Below are 20,101 nucleotides of genomic sequence, written 5' to 3' on the forward strand. Positions count from 1 at the left end.
AGGGCACAAGGCCACTGGACATGGGTCTAGGGGACAGAGCATGGGGCCATGGAGACGGGAGCACAGGGCCATAGGACATGGGACACAGAGGACACAGGGCCAGGGGGACAAGGGACACAGGGTGGTGGGGACATATAGCTATGGGGATGCAGGGTCACAGGGACATGGGCACATGGGGACATACAGCTATAGGGACACAGAGCTCTGGGAACACAGGGACATGGGGACAGAGAGCCATGGGGACATGGGACACAGGGTCATGGAGACACAGGACCACGGGGACACGGGGCCACAGGACTCGGGACACAGCGGACAGGGCCATGGGGACAGGGGACACAGAAGACAGGAGGCTCTGGGAACACAAGGACACAGGACACGGTACACAGAGGACACGGGGCCATGGGGACAGGGGACACAGGAGACCAGGCCATGGCAACACCCGAGACCGGCCGCAGGGGGCGGGGCCCGGCCCACCCCACTGGCGCCCGACAGGGGGCGGGGCGGTGCAGCCGCGAGTCCCGCCCTCTCCCCTTCATTGGCTACCTGCTTCGACGGCCGCCTCTTCCTATTGGCCGGCAAGCCGGCGGCGGGGCGTGCCGGAAGTGGTGGTGACTGTCGGTGCCGCTCTGCGCCGCGCTCCCCTCACCTCTGTTGCGGCGTCCCCTGAGGCGGAAGAGCGGGGCCGGGAGAGGGTGAGAGCGGGGGGTCAGGGGGGGCCGCCCCGGGATCACATCACACCCCCCATCACCCCCCCCCCCGGGATCACACCCCCCCCCCGGGATCACACCCCCCCCCCGGGATCACACCCCCCCTCCGGGATCACACCCCCCCCGGGATCACCCCACGGCCGAGCCTTCCCCTGCCGCTTCCTCCCCCCTCCCCGGTACCTCAGGGGCAGGGCCTGGAAGACCTCCCCCACCCGATATCAGCCGCCATTTACGGGTTAATTTCCGCTTTAATTCGAATTATCTGGCGCTTCCCAGGTTCCCCTCAGCGTAATCCGGCAGGTTTCAACCCCGTTCAAAACGCCACAAGCTCAAATATCGCACGTTGGCCTGAATGTGTTTTTATTTCTGTTAACCTGGGAGAGAATGGCGTGTGCTCTGTTTTTAGAGAGATGGGTTATTCTTGGCTTTGATGAGAAAAACGGTTTATTCTAGGGATTTTTCTGAGGAAAATGGTTTATTCTAAAGGCTTTTTCTGAGGAAAATGGTTTATTCTAAAGGCTTTTTGTGAGGAAAATGGTTTGTTCTAAAGGCTTTTTGTGAGGAAAACGGTTTATGACAGGGTTTTTTTTGTGAGGAAAGCGGTTTATGACAGGGTTTTTTTTGTGAGGAAAGCAGTTTATTCTAGGGGTTTTTGTGAGGAAAGCGTTTATTCTAGGGGTTTTTGTGAGGAAAGTGGTTTATTTTTGTTTTTTTTTAGTGAGGAAAACTGTTTATTCCAGGGTTTTTAATGATGAAAACTGTTTATTCCAGGGGTTTTAATTAGGAGAATGGTTTATTCTAGGTTTTCCTCTTTTGACAGCATTTAAAGCACAGTGAGGTTTACTGTATTCCTTGTGGAGAGAGAACTTAAAAAAAAAGTAAAATAGAACTGAAGTCCTGAAAATGGAATATTGAACTGGGGGGCTGGGACACAGAATGTTGTTCTTTAATTCTGTCCTTTAAAAATCCCACAGTTCCAAGCCTTTGCTCCGCTGGCAGAGTTATAAAAACGTCAGCAGCAAGTTGTGTGGATGGGAAATAAGGGAATGGCTGCGCGCCACGGGATTCCTTCCACTTCCACAGCCTGCCGACGCCTTCCGACTTGCTTACTGCCAAGCAGGGGGACTCACCCTGGCATGGTCGCTGCCGGGTGCCCCCATAGCGCCCCGTGACTTCGAGGTGGTCATCCTGGAGTGAATTGCGCCGGGTTCCCTGCAGGTTTGGTGTTCTGCCGGCAGGAATCCCTTGGCAGAAAGAAGGAAGAGCGTCAGCGCGGTTCGTACCACCGTGGTAGGCCTCTGCCTCTGTGCTGTTGTTCGGCTCTTGAATCTCTGGCAATACATGTGGAATTAGCCACATTGGCAGACCCAAGCAGATGCTACTTGAGGAGATCAGTGGTTTTTTTGGGGGTTATTCCATTTTGAGACCAGACCTTCAGCTGTAGCAAATGAGCGTTGTCCAAAAGCAGTAGAGCAGTGTTTGGGTCAGGTCTCTGAGCCATCTTCCCACCCGCTAAGGTTAAAAAAAATAAGAGTTAAAGGGAGATGGCTTCTGTAGGAAGCTGCCGTGATGAGCCCAAACACAAGGAAAGCTCCAGGATCCGATCATGCAAATTTTTCCAACACAAACAGTGATTATCTTTTCTTAATACTTTAAAAAACAAGCTCCCTTGATATTACTCTCCAGTGAAGTCCCCAGTAGTGTTGCCCTCCTCCTTGCTGAGCTCTGCACAGCCTTTTTGTTCAAGCTCTGCCTACGTTTTCCTCCCAACCCACCCATTTACTGTTCCAAACAGCTGCATTCATGCTTCCTGCCACAATGCCCTGACTCTGTTTCTACTTCCCTTAATTGCATCTGCTCAATTTCTCCTCTCTCCACTCCCAAGTTGTAAGAAACTTCTACTAGGTAGCCCACAGTGAAGACATCTTTTTTCTTTCTCCCTTAATTTCCTCCATGGCCTAGAAACAGGCACGTCTCTTATTTTCTCTGTATTGGTCAGGTTGGGCCAACCAGTCTTGTCCGCCTGCAGGAAGAATTTTCGATGTTAATCCCTTTTTTTTTTAATGTTGTAACAAAAAAGTCTGGGTCCTGGCTGTGCGTGGTATTGTCAAAAGTGAGATGCGGAGGGATAAATTGTGTGAATATTAGAATTTGGCTAGAATTTCACTGCAAAATGTATTTCTGATTCCAGATATTTGAATTTCTGTTAATATATTCGTTTTGAAAGATGGTGGTCTTCAGTGCCTCAGCAAAGTAACGTGGTAGGTGCTGTGCTTTGCGTGCGTTTTGAAAATCAATGTGCTTTAACACAACATTGAAGAGCTCTAGCCGCAGACTAGAACTCCCTTTTTAGAGATTTTTTAGAAGGCAGAATTTAGCCTTTGCCCTGCTCCTGCAAATAAGTATGAAAAGAAAGCAGGAGGTGGACTTTAATGAGGCTGCTCTGGCTGTAGGGTGTTGTAGAGAACAGGACAGACGAGATGCTGCTCTTTGCGTCTTCTTAGTGGGAGGGTTTAGTAGAGAAGACGGAGCCAAACTCATCCTGTGGATGCACAGTGAGGGGAACAAGAGGCAACGGGGACAAGCAGGAATGTGGGAAACCTCGGTTAGATGGGATATTTTTTCTTTTCCACCATGATGGTGATCAAACATGGGAACGAGGGAGCAGGGAGGCTGCGGGATCTCTGTCATTGGAGATGCTCAAAACTCAACTGGGTGAGGCTTTAAGCGCGGGGCTGGGCTCGAGACCTCTCCCAACCCAAATTCCTCTGAAATCCTGTGATATCGTGCGTTTATCTTCACTGGTGTGACACTCTCCTTTCTCACAACCCAAGGGAATGACGATGACCAGCCTCCTGCCTTCAGCAGGAGACGGAAACTGCTATTACATCCTGACAGAAGACTGTGCTTATGGCAGCAAGTACTTCCAAGCTGGGAACATGTGCTTCTGCAGTGAAAGAAGTTACCTGCGCAACTTCTCCGATGACAGGCCCCCAGCTTGCTTCCTGAAAGTCATCATGCTGGATGACAGCTCCACCGTCACGATAAATGTAGAAATCCTTCAGCCCGTGCGCGAGGAGGCGGCCGTCTTCCTCCTGGCCGTCAGCAGCCACAACGAACGTTTGAACTACTTCTTGGAGAGGCTGAGCCTTGAAGCAGCTCTGCGGGCCGTGCCGGGCCAAAGAGTGATGGTGGAGGTCGACCGGCAACATTTCCCTGGTATCATCCGCTACATCGGGAGCATTTACAAAAACACTTCGGCTGTGCTGTCTCCGTTCTTCTTTGGGGTGGAGTTACAGGTAAAGTGGCCAAGAAAATGAGTTGCTTGTTGTCCCTTTATGTTTGTGTACGTAACGTGCCTTTCTGGTGTGTGTTTTCAGGCCGAGGGTGAAAACAGAGGGCGCAGCGATGGATCTTATCACGGCACCGAATATTTCAAGTGTAAGCGGAACTGCGGGATCTTCCTGCCTTTTAGCAGAGTCCAGTTTACTCCCATGGCAGACGACGACTATGTGAAACAGAAGCCAAAACCGGACGTGGAGGAGGGGGTTCCTGTGAAAGTGGGAGACGCTGTTAGCTTCTATGTGGATGAGGTCCTCACAAAAGGAATAGCGATGGCAGTTTACAGGGAGGGAACCCAATGGTTCGTTAAAGTTTGCCCGGTAAGAGCAGTCTTGCTGCCTTTTCTTTGTTTTGGGGTATTTTTTAATAAAAAGAATTTTTTTTCCTCCTTTTTTTTAGTTTTTTTTTTTTTAAAAAAAAAAAACAAACTATGTTATGTTGGGACACTAAAGGGAAGTGGAAGGAATGTTCAAAAGGGACATAAGGATACACGCAAACTTTCCAGGCCTGTTTGAAAAACTCGTTTGCATTCCATATATTGTCTGATAAAGCATTTAGCTGATGGATGATTTTTGTCTCCTTTCAGGAAGAAGAAGGAACAACTGACATTTTCAGAGAAATTCCTATGGACTCTGTCGTGAAGGAAAGCTTGCAAAGTATGTTATCGTCAGATGTGCCTGCCCTGTGTACATTCCTGGGGATTTAGCATTTATTTCTTCTCTGTAGGGTGCTGATGAGCTGAAAGCCCCAACAAAAGCTTCAGCTGGTCCCAACTAAGTCGTTCAGGAAGCAGAGAAGGTCCATAGAAAAGTCTTGAATCCCAGTTCTCTGCATTAAGCAACTAAAGCTGAGTCTCCCCATTTATCAGGAAGATGAGTGAGTGAGTGCAGTGGAGAAGTATTCCCTAGGGGAGAAGGCACCACTGCTTAAAGAGTCTTTAATTTAGCTGTAGAAGGTAGAGCAGGAGCCTTATCCTGGTGCCAGGCAAACTCAGAAAGGCGCAGGTACCAGCAGTGGTGGTGTGAGTCATTGGACAAGACAAGAAATTAGTGGACTCTCTCTGTCGCCATCAAAAGACACCGTGCAGCTGTCAGGGCCGGCCCAAGGGGAGCCGTCATTAGACTCTTCACTGAGTTGATTCATTTCACTAAAGGCAGAAAAGTAATTTGGGAATAACCCCTCTGCTGCCTTTTCAGTAGCCTGAAATGGCTCTGCGAAGGGCTGGATGAGCTCCAGGGCTGGAGCGTGCAGCCTTGAGCAGGGAAACAAGGAGCAGCATCTTCCCCTTTCAGCCTGTTAGACCAGCTTGGCCATATCACTGGGAATTACCCCTTGTGTCTCTGGTGCTCAGCTTCATGCTTGTCTGCATGGTCTGTAATTTCAAAATACCCCTGGTATTAGGTAAGATCCAGAGGTGTCTGTCATTACGTGTTGACTTCCTACCTCACCCAACACTTTGTATTGCTCGCTAGGTTTATTTTCACCATTCGAGTCTGACATGGGCTTGGGACACCCAAACCAAATGAAACGAGAAATAAGCGAGAACAGCGAGGAGTGCGAAAGTGGGAATTCACCCCTGGAAGTGAACTCCATGGTCCAGATCACCTTGGACAAGGGAAATCAGGTTTCAGGAATCATCCGCTGGTTGGGCTACCTGCCCCAGATTAAGCACAAAATGGCAGGAGTTGAACTGGTAAGGAACAAAATACTTCCTGCTGTGAGACTGTATATCGGAATGGGCAGGTTTTGGTTGCCCTTCTCTTCTCTTTGATGACATTCAGCTTGTGGCTGCGTATCTCGCAGCTTGACCCAAGCCTCTGACGTGTCAAGGTGTGAACCGTGAGGGCAAGCACACAATTGAGCTCTCCCTTAGGCTGGGGAGGAGAGCCCACGGCATGATTGCGTGGGTTGGTTTGCTCTCTTCTAGAGCAATGTTATTGGAGTGCGGACAGAACAATCACGAGTCTTACGAGTGACATCACTAGGTTCAAAACATAACCAGAATAAATGAAAACAGTCAACAAAATGGGACCAAACTTGTATGCAGAATTTAAGATATTAAACAGCTGTATGGAGGAAAGCCTGCTCTCACGTTATTCCTGAATGCTTTTTTTCCCAGGATGAAGACAAGGGGGTCACTGCTGGCGAATGGCTGGGCAAATACTACTTCCACTGCGCTCCAAAGCGCGGCCTCTTCGTGAAGCTGCAGTCCTGCCAGCCTGACGTTCGCTTCCAGTGTTTGCGCAACAGTGACCTCAGCCTCGTGGATTATAGTAAGTTATCTGAGGAGAGGGGAGACAGTGCTGTGCTGGGACAAGGCACGCTATGGAGAAGCCTCACATGCAATGTCTTAATCAGTAGTTTAATATTCTTCACTTTCTTTGAGTATTCCAAAAGATGTTGAGGTTTAGCAAGGTTAAAGATGTTTAAAAAGGCCAAGTGCCGGGTCCTGCCCTTGGGTCACACCAACCCCAGGCAACGCTCCAGGCCTGGGGCAGAGGGGCTGGAAAGTGCCCGGCGGAGAAGGCCCTGGGGGTGCTGGCTGACAGCCGGCTGGGCATGAGCCAGCAGTGCCCAGGTGGCCAAGGAGGCCACCAGCCCCCGGGCTTGTGTCAGCACTGGTGTGGCCAGCAGGAGCCGGGCAGGGATGGGGCCCCTGTGCTCGGCACTGGGGAGGCCCCACCTTGAATGCTGGGCTCAGGTTTGGGCCCCTCGGGACAAGAAGGGCCTGGAGGGGCTGGAGCGTGTCCAGAGAAGGGCAGCGGGGCTGGGGCAGGGTCTGGAGCACAAGTGTGCTGGGGGGCGGCTGGGGGGGCTGGGGGGGTTTAGCCTGGAGAAGAGAGGGCTGAGGGGAGACCTTCTCACTCTCTGCAGCTGCCTGAAAGGAGCGTGTAGTCAGGTGAGGCTTGGTCTCTTCTCCCAAATTACTAGTGACAGGACAAGGGAAATGGCCTGAAGCTGCATCAGGGGAGGTTTAGATTGAGTATTAGGAAAAATATCTTTACTGGAGGAGTGGTCAGGCATTGGAAGAGGCTTCCCAGAGAGGTAGTGGAGTCGCCATCCCTGGAGGTTTTCAAACCACGTGTAGATGTGGCACCTCAGGGCGTGGCTTAGGAGGCCTTGGGGGTGATGGGTTGACGGCTGGACTTGATGATCCTAGAGGTCTTTTCCAACCTTAATGATTCTATGTTTTATGTCAATTTTAAGGATGCCGAGGTTGCCATGGTGGTATTTTTAGGGAATGTCCCACAAGAAGTGGTAATTCAATACAGCGATAACATAGACTGGGGCATTGACTGTAGGGCAGCATATTGAGTGACCTTGTAAATGAGACCACAGTGGCATCGATGTGCTGGAGAAGGGGAAGCTGGCAGGAAATGTTGTGGGGTAACAGAGGACAGATTTCCAGAGCAACAGTCTTTGTAAAGCATTGTGAATGCTGCAAGCAAGGCAGGGCTCTTTTTGCCTGTGGTTTTCAGGGCAGAAAAAAAAGGTGTGTTTTTCACCAAATTTTGACCGAATTACACCAAAAAAGGTGTAATTGAGATTTGAATGTGGACAAGTGTTTTAGCTATAAGGCCTGGCCTATAGCATATCTTAAATGTTACGCAAACATAGGCCAAGCGCATGGCTATGGAGAACTGGAGGGGGTAACTCAGGCCCACAGCCAGGATGTCACAGAATCACAGACATTTTAAGACATTGTTACAAATTGTTTAATCACAGACTAACAGACTGGTGGGGTTTGGAAGTGACCTCTGGAGATCATCTTGTCCCACCCGCTGCTTGAGCAGGCACACCCAGAGCAGGGGGCACAGGACCGCATCCAGGCGGGGTGTGAATGTCTCCAGGGAAGGGACTCCACAGCCTCTCTGGGCAGCCTGTTCAGGTGATAACCCCTGGGGACTGAAAAATAAGAGGGAGCTTGGAAAGGGACAGAGGATTAAATCAGTGTTCATGTAGAACTTGCTATGATGATAAGACATTCACAAGAAGATACGGGGAAGAACAGGTCAGTATTTTCATTTAAACAGGAAGAAACTCCTCCAGAGCAGAGAAGACAGCGTGCATCAGCCATTTAGAAACTGTAAATGGGATTGCTGTAAACGAGGAGACAGGATTCCTGTAGGGTCTGCCCAAAAACTGGGAGCAGGGACAAGGAAGGATATCTTAAGGACATGCTGAAGAGAGTGGATTGAATTACAAGGGGTGAATGTTGAAGAAACCAGAAAAGACCAGATTGCAAAATCCACCTTTGAAGCTTTAGAGGCGACAGGCCAGTGGGATGAGGCTGTTGAAGCACAGTTGCCTGTTTGTCCCCTTGCTGCTGGGGTCGCAGGTCTTTCAACAGAGAGGTCCCAAGCTTGCATATAACACAGCACCAGCTTCTTTGGAGCTCTTTTTGCCTTTGTAACTTGGTGTAACGATGGCAGAGGCGGTATGGACTGCTAGGGCATGTCTCTGGTGAATAAGAAACGGTTTGGCTTTGTCTCTATTTCCAGTAGATGAAATGCTAAAGAGTCAAGTCTTCATCCCAGCATAGTTTAGTCCCAGCAGGAGCAGCGCAGAAGAGCGTGGCGCTGTCTTCTGAGCAGAGCGACCTCTGTGGCATCGGGGAAGGGCAGAGCTGAGCCAGACAAGGTGGGAAGTTAAAGGGAGTTGCTTCTGTTGCTTCTCTTGCAGGAGAGCAAGAAGTTCTTCCACAGACTCCAGACAGCTTTCCTCCCCTCAGGAATGAGGCAGCAGTATGTGTCCTGCGAGGGCGGATGAAGGGAATCCAAGGCCATTGTAATTCCTGCTATATGGACGCAGCTCTCTTCAGGTAAGGACCTGCTTGGGTGGTGTTGATCCATTAAATGGGTGCTTTTTAAGTTGGGCAGAGCCCTAAACTGCAGCGCTTCCCTGGACTTCCAAGGTGGCCGGATATTTACCTGGTATAGAGCAGAATATAACTGTGTGGAGATGCAGCCTCGATGCTTGCTGCTTTTGGTTCTCCTTCCTAATCTGGTAGGTTCTCAGGCCCTGAAATAACCCTTGTGAGTACCTAAGGTAGCTGTGTGTGTGTCATGCAGCGCAGTGAGAGATCGTAGGTCTCTGGAACTGGACTGCGCTGAGTCTGTCACTGGAGGTAATGGCTGGAAACGTTTCAAAGAACCTGCACAGGAAGTCCCAGCTTCACTGTGCAGCGCTGTTTGGAGAGGAAAAGACTCAGTGGTGCCCCCCCATGAGCAGTTTTGGCTGCAAAGTAGGAGATTTCCTCCTCTGAGCTGTTTCCTTGCTTACCACCAGTGTTCATTAAACCAGACGTGGTTTATCTCACTGCAGAGATGAGCTGTCACTCACCTTTCTGTAATTGCATGCGTGGACTGTTCAAAATGAAAGCCGCTGACAGTCACCAGGCACAATGGTTTGGTTCTAACTGTTGCTGCAAACCCATCAGGTTTACACAGCACACTCTTTTTCACAGCCTCTTCTCCTGTACGTCTGTGCTGGACTCCATGCTCTTCAAGCCCTTCCCACTGTGTGACAGGAATGTCCAGAGCATTCTGCGGGATGAGATTGTTAATCCCCTTCGAAAGTGAGTATAGTATGTAGGAGTCCTGGAAGTCATCCATCTGCCTTCATACTTTCTCTGCTGCCCTGCCAGGGGGTACCTGTCACTGAGGGAAAGAATTACCTGGAGGGTTTCTCCTACCAGCCACATCCAAAGATCTTCATATCAGGTTTCTCTTCCAGTTGTTCCCTTCCCCAGTTGCAAGGCTGTCATGACTCCTACTGCATGAGTCTCTCCTTCTGAGCAGGAAGCCTTGTGAGCTGTAGTTCTCAGTGAAAGGAGGAAGGGATGATTCCTGGGGTTGAGACCACCTCTGTGGAGGAATCCTGGAGCTGATGAAGCCAGGGTATTGCTTTCATCAGCAGTTAGTCCCAAAGGCAGTATGCAGTGCTAGGATGGATGGGGGTAGACCGTGGTATGAGGGCTACATTCTCTGCAATCTGTATCGAAGATAACAGGTTCTTTCCTCCTCCTCCCTCAGGAGGTGTGGAAGAGGCAGGGAGAGCTGATTGAACACAAGGCATTAGCATCTTCCTCGAGGACCAGTGTTCTGGCAGTGGCTGCAGAAATACAATCCTGGGTGTTCTGTGATGTTGAGATTTGACTGAGAGCAGCCCTGTGGAGAAGGACTTGGGGGTGAAAAGCTCGACGTGAGCCGGCAATGTGTGCTCGCAGCCCAGAGGGCCAATCTGAACTTGGGCTGGATCCAGAGCAGCAGGGCCAGCAGGGCGAGGGAGGGGATTCTCCCCCTCTGCTCCACTCTAGTGAGACCCCCCCGGAGCCCTGCGTCCAGCTCTGGGGTCCCCAGCACAGCACAGACACGGGCCTGTTGCAGCGGGTCCGGAAGAGGGACACGGAAATGGTGCGAGGGCTGGAACCCCTCTGGTGTGGAGAAAGGCTGGGAGAGTTGGGGTTGCTCAGCCTGGGGAAGAGAAGGCTGCGGGGAGACCTTATTGCAGCCTTTCAGCACCTAAAGGGGGCTGATAAGAAAGATGGGGACAGATTTCTTAGCAGGGCCTGTAGCGATAGGACAAGGGTTAACGGTTTTAAACCAGAAGAGGGGAGATTCAGACTAGATCTAAGGAAGAAATGTTTCATGCTGAGGGTTGTGAGACAGTGGCCTAGGTTGCCCAGAGAGGTGGTTGATGCCCCATCCCTGGAAACATTCAAGGCCAGGCTGGACAGGGCTCTGAGCAACCTGATCTGGTTGAGGATGTCCCTGCTTGTTGCAGAGGGGTTGGAGTAGAGGATCTTTAAAAGTCCCTTCCAACCCGAACTGTTCTGTGATTCTATGATTTAAATACACCAGTGAGATCATCTGCATCTGCTTCTTGTTTCTAGGACTGGCTTTGTCAGGGCTAGGAGCGTGATGCACCTTAGGGAGCAGCTGACTGAGAAGGGCCAATGTTCAAGCTTTACCAACGCTGAGAAAGGTAACGTGCTCCCCGGGGCCCTCCCCGGGCTGCTTCGCTGTGCACTGCCTCACCCAGGCACCAGGCTGACAACTTAATTGTACGCTTCTCCCAGGCACGTGCCTTAATATGCCTGCTGTGCTCTTTGTTTATGTAAAGCACATGCAAAATACTTTCAGCTTTCCAAACTCTGCAGGCTTTTTAACTGAAATTTGTCCTGAAGTCTGATGGAAAATTAGGAATCGCTGGGTCTCTACCTGGTGGTGGCTGTTGCCAGGCGGGGAGAGAAAGATCCCCGTGAACAGAATTTAAACAAGGGACATTTCCTTGACCTTTATACTTTGAGTTATACCCTGATAAGTCCATCCCTGCTAGAATCCAGCTTGATTTATCATTTTTGCCAAGATCAACTTCAACTGTTCAGTTTCTTGAATTTCCACAGCTGCCCCTGATTTCACTTTGAGTTTATGCTTTTGTTGTCAGCAGTAACTGTCCGTTAAGGTCTCTGAGAGTGTTGCTGTGATGGCCTGCCTTGTAAGAGTGCGGGAGCTGGTTTGCTTTTTTTCACGCTCGCCCTAGGATTTATGCATTAGCCAAGCGCTCTCAGCTTTTAGCCTAATTGTCCTCTTACCTTGAGTAAAAGAGGAGATTCCAGCTTAACGAAATGGTGGCTCGTGTTTATCTGTTCGCTTTTGCCTTCAGGATGCAGTGGGGCAAGGCAGCAGCCCTGGTGTGGTCTGACCCATGCTTTTCTCTGACCTTCCAGATCCTGAGGAGTTCCTCAATCTCATAATGCAACAGATCCTGGGAATAGAGCCACTCTTGAAACTCCAGTAAGTTTCCATATCTAGGTGATACAATTTATACAGGCCAGGCTCGTTAGTTATCCACCTCACGATTGCCAAGTGTTGCTTACACCTTTTCATCGGGGCTTTGGAGACACAGCTCAGTGAGTTCTGTGCAGCTCCTCTCCACTGTCCGTGGGATCTTGTGACCTTGTCCCAAGTGACTCATCCAGGAAGAACCACTTCTAATCTCCCCCTGGAGGGTGCCGCCTTCAGAAAACGATGATAAAAACCTTGTCTCATCCTTAGGAAGAGCCAGCAGTGGTTTGAGAAACATAGTGTCCAACTTCAACGCAGAGCCAGCGAGCGATATCTGACAGCCTTTGGATGCGTTTGGGATGTGTCCAGATTGTCAAGCTGGCTCAGGTCCTGCAGCCTCTCAAACAGGCAGTCCATGGATGCAGTCCCAGTTTTTCAGGACTCTACAAAGAGGATGAGAGGCTGAAGGAAGCCAAAAATAACTGTGTTGTTCAGGAGCATAGAAGGCGATTGTTAGCTTTCTGTGCTCCTTTGTTAAGACGTCAGTCAAGCCGTAGGTCGTGGAGTACTCGGAAAGGCTGAGCACAAAGATGACTCTATCCTGCAGCTCCCCTGCAGAGGGTCATCTGAAGGAAATCCTTTCTCTGCTGGCTCAGGGATGTAGGGGATGTGCAAGATCTTCTGCACACAACTCACCTTTTAAATGCACCGAGTTTTGCTCTCTGGCTTTTGTAGGTGCAGTTATAAATACATCTTTCATCTGAGGAGTTTATGATTGTGCAGTTATAAATAGATCTTTCATCTGAGGAGTTGTTTGCTGGTTATGCCGTAGCGCAGTTTATTTTAAAAATACTGAAATGTCTTTTAATATTTACGTTGACGAGGGGAAACCGAGTTTTGCTCATAGGAGCAGGATGTGATGCTATGGAGGGATAATGAGACTGAAGGTGGTACTTGTATCCTCCTCTTGTGACGTGTATTTAGTATTTCTGGGTGGAAAAAGTGTTTCGTGTCACTTTTGTACCAACCAGCCCTTGATGCCTTGGGCCCAGAAGCTCTTGCAGGATAAAACCGGTATGTCCTCTGGGTACTCAGATGTTTGTGGCACCATGTAAACAAGCCCCATGACCACTTCTTGCAGGTCAGGAGGCCAGAAGGAGCAGGACTGTTACTGTTACCAGATATTTATGGACAAACAGGAGAATCTGGTGGTTCCCGACGTGCAGCAGTTAGTGGAACACTCCTTCCTGTCCTCTGATCTGAAGTTAGTGGAGGTGAGCCCAGCTACCTTCCGCCTACGCTGCTCTCTGCTGCCTCTTTCTTCCTTCCAACGTACCCGACCAGTGAGTCTGCAGTGGGTCTAGTTTGTCTTACATCTAACTGCAAAGCAGCCGGATACAGCCACAAGAGAGAGGTCTTGGGGAATCTGAGCGTGATCTGGGAAGAGGCCTATGCTTTCCCTGTTGCCATTTTGTCTTGTGAACAAGCAGAGCAGAAAGTCTTTACTCCCAGCAGCAATACAGAGAGCAGAGTCTCTGGGGCTTGTCTCTTCTGGCAGGGTGACTTGTTTACCTTTCTTTTCCTAGATCCCGTCATGCTTCATTATCCAAATGCCACGTTTTGGGAAGGAATATAAAATGTTCAGCAAAATCATTCCTTCCTTGAAGCTGGATATAACAGATCTGCTGCTTGACAGTAAGTGGTTGGGCAATGGTGAAGCTGCTGGCTCGGACTGTGAGCAACCAGGTGACAGGTCTCGCCTCTTTGGGTTGTGAGCAGATGTAAGGTGGGATCACAGTGTGATTCTTCTTCCCTGAACACCAGTTTTGGCAGGACAAGCTGAATTTCAGGTGACACCTGGAGAAGACGCATCGTCTCACGCCTGTTGCCCCTGCAGGTCCCAGGGAGTGCTGTGTGTGCGGCGACGTCGCCACCCTGGAGTGTTCAGAGTGTTTCAAAGACAAGGTATTTGCAGCTACGGGCCTGAAGCAGTTCTGCAGCTCCTGCTCCAGACAGGTATTCATTTTCTTTTGACTGCTCACAAAATCTGCCTTGGTGGCTGTCGTGGTTCAGGCCCAGTTGGCAACTAAAGACCCCACAGCCGCTCGCTCCCTCCCTCCACCCCTGTGGGATGGGGGAGAGAATCAGAAGAGCAAAAGGAAAAAAACAAAACTTGTGGGTTGAGATAAGAATAGTTTAATAATTAAAATAAAATAATAATGATAATATAAAAGGGAAAAAACCAGAAACACAAACGATACAACCGCTCACCACCTGCTGACCACCACCGCCGGTCCCCGAGCCGCAATTGCTGCTTCCCTCCCCCGGCCAGCTCCTCCCAGTTAACATACTGGACATGATGTTACGTGATGTGGAATATCCTTTGGTCAGTTTGAATCTGCTCTCTTGGCTGTGCCCCCTCCCCTCCCGGCTTCTTGTGCACCTGGCAGAGCCTGGGGAGCTGGAAAAGTCCTTGACTAGTATAAACAACTGAAAACATCGGTGTGTTATCAACACTATTTTCATACTTAAGTCCAAAGCACAGCGCTATGCCAGCTACAGTGAAGAAAATTAACTCTATCCCAGCTAAAACCATGACAGTGGCTGACAGCAGATTGAACTGTCCCCAAAACACCAGCATTTCCCCTGCTGTCCCTGCAGGTGGTCCAGCTGGGCGTAGAGGGGCCCCTTTGGGAGCACCAGTCCCACCACCCACACCAGCTGCATGAGTGGGGTTTGCTGCTACGTGTTATTGAACCCTCTGCTTACCTAGAGGCTAAAGAAGCACTGATCCTGCACAGACTGGGTGCTGGGCCCTCCACGCTGTCTCCCCAGAAGCATTCCTACAGCTTTCTGGCCTCTCTTGGAGGGTGGCAGGCTCCCTTCTTTCCTTCAAGTGTAGGGTCCTGCACCTGGGGAGGAACAACCCCATGAACCGGTAGAGTTGACCTGCTGGAAAGCGGCTCTGTTGAGAAGTCCCTGGTAGTGCTGGTGGACAGCAAGTTGGTCATGAGCTGGCACCGTGCCCTTATGGCCAAGAAGGCCAACGGTGTCCTGGGGTGCGTGAAAAGGAGTATGGCCAGCAGGTCGAGGGAGGTTATCCTCCCCCTACTCTGCCCTAGTGAGGCCACAGCTGGAGTGTTGTGCCCAGTTTTGGGCCCCCCAGTTGAAGAAGGACAGGGAACCGCTTGAGCAAGTCCAGCGGAGAGGTGCCAAGATGATTAGTGGACTGGAGCATCTCCCTTATGAGGAAAGGCTGAGAGACGTGGGTTTGTTCAGCCTGGAGAAGACAGGGCTAGGGGTGGGGCAGGGGAATCTTATCAGTGCTTATCAGTACCACCTAAAGGGTGGGTGTCAAAAGGATGGGGCTGGACTTTTTTCAGCGGTGCCCAATGACAGGACAAGGGTCAGTGGGCACAAGTTGGGAACACAAGAAGTTCCACCTGAATATGAGGAAAAACTTCCCTGTGCGGGTGCCAGAGCAGTGGCACAGGCTTCTCAGAGAGGTTGTGGAGTCCCTTCCCTGGAGACATTCACACCCCTCCTGGACGCGGCCCTGTGCCCCTGCTCTGGGTGTGCCTGCTCAAGCAGGGGGTGGGACGGGATGATCTCCAGAGGGCCCTTCCAACATTGTGTGATTGTTGCTGCCAGCCTGTTGGCATGATGTTCGCATGCAGGGACCACAGGAGTCAGATCCATGGGGAATAAACTGAGGGTCTGACCTCTTTCTGGCAGGCTAGGTTCAGTTCTGCCTGCTCAGTGGTGCCACCCCATCTCTCCTCAGGTTCACTCCCACTACCGACGCAAAACGCACAAGCCAACTAGGCTGCGCGTCCCAGAAGAGTTTCACAGCCGGAGCCCCCGGGGCAGTCAGCAGGTCCCTCGTGAGAAGATGGAGCTTTTTGCAGTGCTCTGCATCGAGACCAGTCATTACGTCTCCTTTGTGAAATACGGCCCTGAGAACGAACACTGGATGTTCTTCGACAGCATGGCTGACAGGCACGGTGAGAACGTGGCTCGGAGCTTTGATCGCAGCTGGGCGCTGCATGGTGGGCGGCTGCGAGGGTCCGCAACGCTCATTGCATAGGCGCTGCTCAGTCAGCCTTTTCCTCTGAAGCGCCCCACGCAATTTAGGCTCTCTCTAGACTCTGCTTCCAACAGCGACCATTTAAATAGACCCCAGAGAAGAGTATGGCCAGGCCAAGCACGTGTGAGTTCCTCCTAGTGCTTTCATCCTCTGGCTGTGTTCAAACAAAGGACTTGTCAAGCCAGCTGGGACTGGCTGCCATGTAGGTGTTGCGTTAATAGATGAAGAAATATGGCAGAAAATAAACCTCCTTCCAATCCAGGTGGTCCTCAGATGTCAGAGAGGGTAGGGGTCGGCTGGGCTTAGATTCTGAGTGATACCTGATTTAGCACTGTCAGTCGCGAGGGATTCACTAGCAGGATGATCACTATTAGCCCAGTTGTGCCCAATAACTCCTCACGGCCAGATTCACCAATACTGTGGTTTACTGAAGCAACAGAAATACAGATTCTTATTGGATTGCCAGCAATAAATACACTGTCTGCAAAAAACGTACAAGCATAAAGTGCTAAAACACAAAATAACAAGCTTGTTCTCTAAACTTCCCGGGGTATCACTCAGCATAACCAAGCGTTCGAGTCTTACCCAACAGGTGTCCCTATGGGGGAGGAGAGAGGTTCAGCCCATCGACTGATCCCAGCGGTCTGTGATGGTATCTTCTCCAACTTCCCTCTCTCTTGGGGTCATTTTTATACTATTTTATGTTCAGGTGGAGCTTGAGTGTCTCTAGTCATACATACTTTTGTTATTGATTGGTGTAGAAATTCTTTGCTTTGATTTAAATGCATAGACTAAGAGAAATTCAGAGCACACGCTCAGTGAAGGGTGGTCATACCTTGGAGGTGGGTAACTTTGGGGTGGAGGTATGTTTTTAGTATTATAATGAGGTTATAATGAGCAAAGTTCACCATCAGGGCATGATGTCTGGACATGGTTCCATCCAGCCGGTAGGTCTGCAGTGATTTATGGGCAAGTTTGGCCATGAAGCTTTCGCTTCACTCCCCCCTCCAGTTACCTGATCAGGACACTGAGCTCCCCCAGTGTTCCTCACATCTAAGAGTGCAGGTGGTGCTGCTTAGGGGACAATCACTGGACCGATTTCCAGCACGCCAACCGCATTCCACTCTGGAAGTTCACTTTTATGAAATGTGGGTGTAACTTTAGCCTCGATAATTTCACCCCTAGTAATCATTCCACGGTGGGCTCGAACCATTCTGCTGTCCTTCCCCATTCTTGGCCTCCAGATCTCTCAGCTAAGGCGCTCCGTTACTGTCAAGTGTGGTGGTATCTGCTTGAGCTGTATGTACTCGTCCCCTGGGGCCTGGTTTGGACTTTTCTCCTCCTTTCTGTGTTAGGTGATGAAAACGGCTTCAACATTCCCACAGTAACGCTGTGCCCTGAAGTTGCCAAATACCTGGACTTGCCGCTGGCTGTGCTGGCCCTGGAGCAACCTCGGGACATGGACGGAGTGGCCAAGCGCCTCTTCTGCGATGCCTACATGTACATGTACCAGAGCAAGAAGATGGCGCTGTACAAATGACATTACCTTGAGCTGGTGCTGCAGAATGGTGTAATTGGAAATGGGAGCTTGGATCAACCCTGCAGCTCATAATTGGTGAAAGCAGCTGAGTCTGGGTGCACCGAGCTTGCACTTCTGCCTCTTCTGACCTCCTCCAGTGTCTGATATCAAGCTAACAGAGTCAGCCTGTCTGGGTTTGTTAAATCCTGTACCTGGCTTTATTGAGTGATAGTTTGTACTTCTGGCAGACCTGGATTCTGAAGTATTTATGCTCAAATTCATTCTCATTTCCTACCTTCCCTTTCCACCCTTCTTCCTCCCCAGGCACTCTGCAGCTCTGCCCTACCTCAGAGTCCTCCCCAACAGCCTTTTCTCCCTGCCAGCCCTTCCCTCCAAAGCCGAGGACCAGCATCTAATCAAAACACGAACAGTTATCCTCAGGTTAACCGTTACCTTCTTCTTGCAAAGAGCACAAGAAAACCACGGCCTCGCCCTGCGTAAGACATCACCATCCTCACGTGGACTTGCGGAGTGAGAAAACCAGGTTAAGAGATGGGTCAGGAACAAGGGTTTTTCGTCAGGTCTGGGATGTGACCCCACACCTAAAGCTGGCTCCCTGAATTGTCCGCACTTCCCTTATCCAGCACGAATACTCTGGCACTTGTCCCCACCATCCTTTATTTTCAACCATGAGATTAATTGGGTGTCTTGAGCTGCAAATGTGCTTTAAAAATACATACTTTTGTAAGAACAAAACTAGAAGAACAATGGAGCAGAGGAACGGCGTGTGAGCTTGTTATGCTTCCTCTTTTTCACAAGGTCTGCGCTGTTGTTACACAACCGAGTGCATTAACCTCACTTTTAGCACTTGCTGTCCCGTCTTCGCATCTACTTCTGAGATCCATGTCAGACCAATAACAACTCCAAGGGCAAAAATGGAAAATAAAAAAGGAGCACTCTTGGATTTTCTGCCATGACTGCAGTAAGGTTTACGGGTCTCTGGGTGGGAGCTGGTATTTCTTAAGTTAAATAACTTAGATTTGCAAACTGGCTGTTCTCTGCCATTAAACACGTGCTGTCGTGGCAGCGGGAAGCTGTTACGGGACTCCGTGCTATGAACTGGGCTGCCCACATTCCAGATTGCACTGACAGCGTGCCAAAACCTTGAGGGAGGCATCCAGGAGCCCCAGATGTGCAGCTGTAACCTCCCTCCTGCTTTTTTTTTCCCTCTTTAATGCAGGGTGCAGTAATTTTGTAGCTTTGTATCGGTCCTGTTGGCTCAGGCCATGCAATACACGTGGTTTAGGCTCTTTTTTGCTGACAGCAGGGTTGTGGTGCCAACCGGGACCTCGACAGCTTGATGGCTTTGTGGGCTTCCTGGCGTGTCCCTTATTTCTGTATGTGGGGGCTACAAAGGACCGATGGTGTGTAACGAACCCAGATTGGTAACACACAGTTAATGTTTTGAGAGCAACGCTGTCCAATTCAGCTTCCAAATGTCCTTGCTGAGCATTTGGGCCTCAACACCGAGTTGACCACGAAGCAGCAGTGTGGCCTCATGGTAGAGAAGGCAAACAATGTGCCACGCTGCGTTCGGAGAAGTTGCCAGCAGGTCAAGGGAGGGGATCCTTCCCCTCTGCTCAGCACTGCTAAGGTCACACCTGGAGCAATGGGTCCAGTTTTGGGCTTCCCAGTATGAGAGACAGAGTCCAACAAAGAGCCTGACAAAGGGCCACAAAGCTGGTGAGGGGACTGAAGCATCCTATGAGGAAAGGCTGGGAGAGCCGGGACTGTTCAGCTTGGAGATGAGAAGGCTGCAGGGCAGCTCATCAGGTCTATAACTACCTGGAGGAAGGGTGCAAAGACGACTGAGCCAGGATCTCTGTGGTGCCCAGTGCCAAGACCAGAGGCCATGGGCACAAACTGAAACATGGGACATTCCCTCTGAACATCAGGAAACTCTTCTGTCACTGTGAGGGTGCCAAGCCCTGGCACAGGTTGCCCAGAGAGGTGGCGGAGCCTCCATCCTTGGAGACACTCAGAATTGTCCTAGACAAGGCAAAGCACCAGTGGTAGAAGAGTCTGCCTAGGGGTAGGAGAAATGCTGGCAGATCCAGCGACGGATCGTCCTGAGGATGGGTTTACCCTGCTCCCGCTCATGAACAGACTTACTGACCTCCGGCTGATCCTCTGAGGCCATGGAGAGGGCTGAGGGGCTGGAGGGTGCTGCTGTCTCGCCATCTTTCTTTGTCTACTTAAAGCTGCTCTTCATTCCTTCTCTCCTAAGAACTCAGGACAATCTCTGCTCAGGTACGCTGGGGGTTGGGCTCTTATATCTGGTGCTTCTGCTCTAAAAATGTAAGTTTTAATAGCAACCTTGGTTTTCCTGGAGTTTTCTTCCTCTCTTAAAATGGCAAGTATGATACAGTGCCCACAGCTGGAGCATTGCAAGCAGGAGGTCCAGCCTCTTGGGGTATTTTTAGAAACAAGAGACCCTCAGGCCTTGTTTGTTAAACTCTTTTGACTCTCCCCATCAACATGTGCTGCAAAGAAAGATATAAAAAAAGATATAAACCATGGCTGTTCCTGGGAGTGTGGGCAATGCAGGCAGTGGGTTGGTGTCTGGGGATAGAATCACAGAATCATTAAGGTTGGA

The 20,101-nt window shown here is 50.4% G+C and overlaps 1 protein-coding gene across 6 annotated transcripts; it reads left to right on the forward strand.

The window, feature by feature from the left end:
• Positions 1-588: 588 nt before the first annotated feature.
• LOC142053812 (ubiquitin carboxyl-terminal hydrolase CYLD-like) lies at positions 589-20,022 on the forward strand. 6 transcript variants are annotated; one of them, XM_075085961.1, is made up of 17 exons: positions 589-692; positions 1,682-1,997; positions 2,899-2,968; positions 3,542-4,006; positions 4,088-4,369; positions 4,636-4,705; positions 5,522-5,742; positions 6,169-6,322; positions 8,733-8,871; positions 9,517-9,627; positions 10,945-11,036; positions 11,782-11,848; positions 12,981-13,113; positions 13,426-13,534; positions 13,737-13,855; positions 15,624-15,843; positions 17,282-20,022. In XM_075085961.1, exons 4-17 carry the CDS (start codon positions 3,545-3,547, stop codon positions 17,464-17,466), a joined length of 2,364 nt encoding a protein of 787 aa, XP_074942062.1. In that variant the 5' UTR covers positions 589-692; positions 1,682-1,997; positions 2,899-2,968; positions 3,542-3,544; the 3' UTR covers positions 17,467-20,022. The 6 variants fall into 6 exon arrangements, 5 of the variants coding, with proteins under 5 accessions (XP_074942062.1, XP_074942063.1, XP_074942060.1 ...); XM_075085962.1 differs by having other exon boundaries at positions 1,682-1,982; XM_075085959.1 differs by lacking the exons at positions 589-692; positions 2,899-2,968 and adding an exon at positions 7,257-7,307 and having other exon boundaries at positions 1,836-1,925.
• Positions 20,023-20,101: the final 79 nt, after the last annotated feature.

This window comes from Phalacrocorax aristotelis, chromosome 2, assembly GCF_949628215.1.
Source record: "Phalacrocorax aristotelis chromosome 2, bGulAri2.1, whole genome shotgun sequence".
Lineage (NCBI taxonomy): Eukaryota > Metazoa > Chordata > Aves > Suliformes > Phalacrocoracidae > Phalacrocorax > Phalacrocorax aristotelis.

Coding starts and splice junctions, on each gene's coding strand:
- LOC142053812 (XM_075085959.1), top strand. CDS start 3,545: ATGACGATGACCAGCCTCCTGCCTTCAGCAGGAGACGGAAACTGCTAT. Junction 6,323..7,256: donor CCTCAGCCTCGTGGATTATA/GTAAGTTATCTG, acceptor GTCAATTTTAAG/GATGCCGAGGTTGCCATGGT. Junction 8,872..9,516: donor ATGGACGCAGCTCTCTTCAG/GTAAGGACCTGC, acceptor TCTTTTTCACAG/CCTCTTCTCCTGTACGTCTG.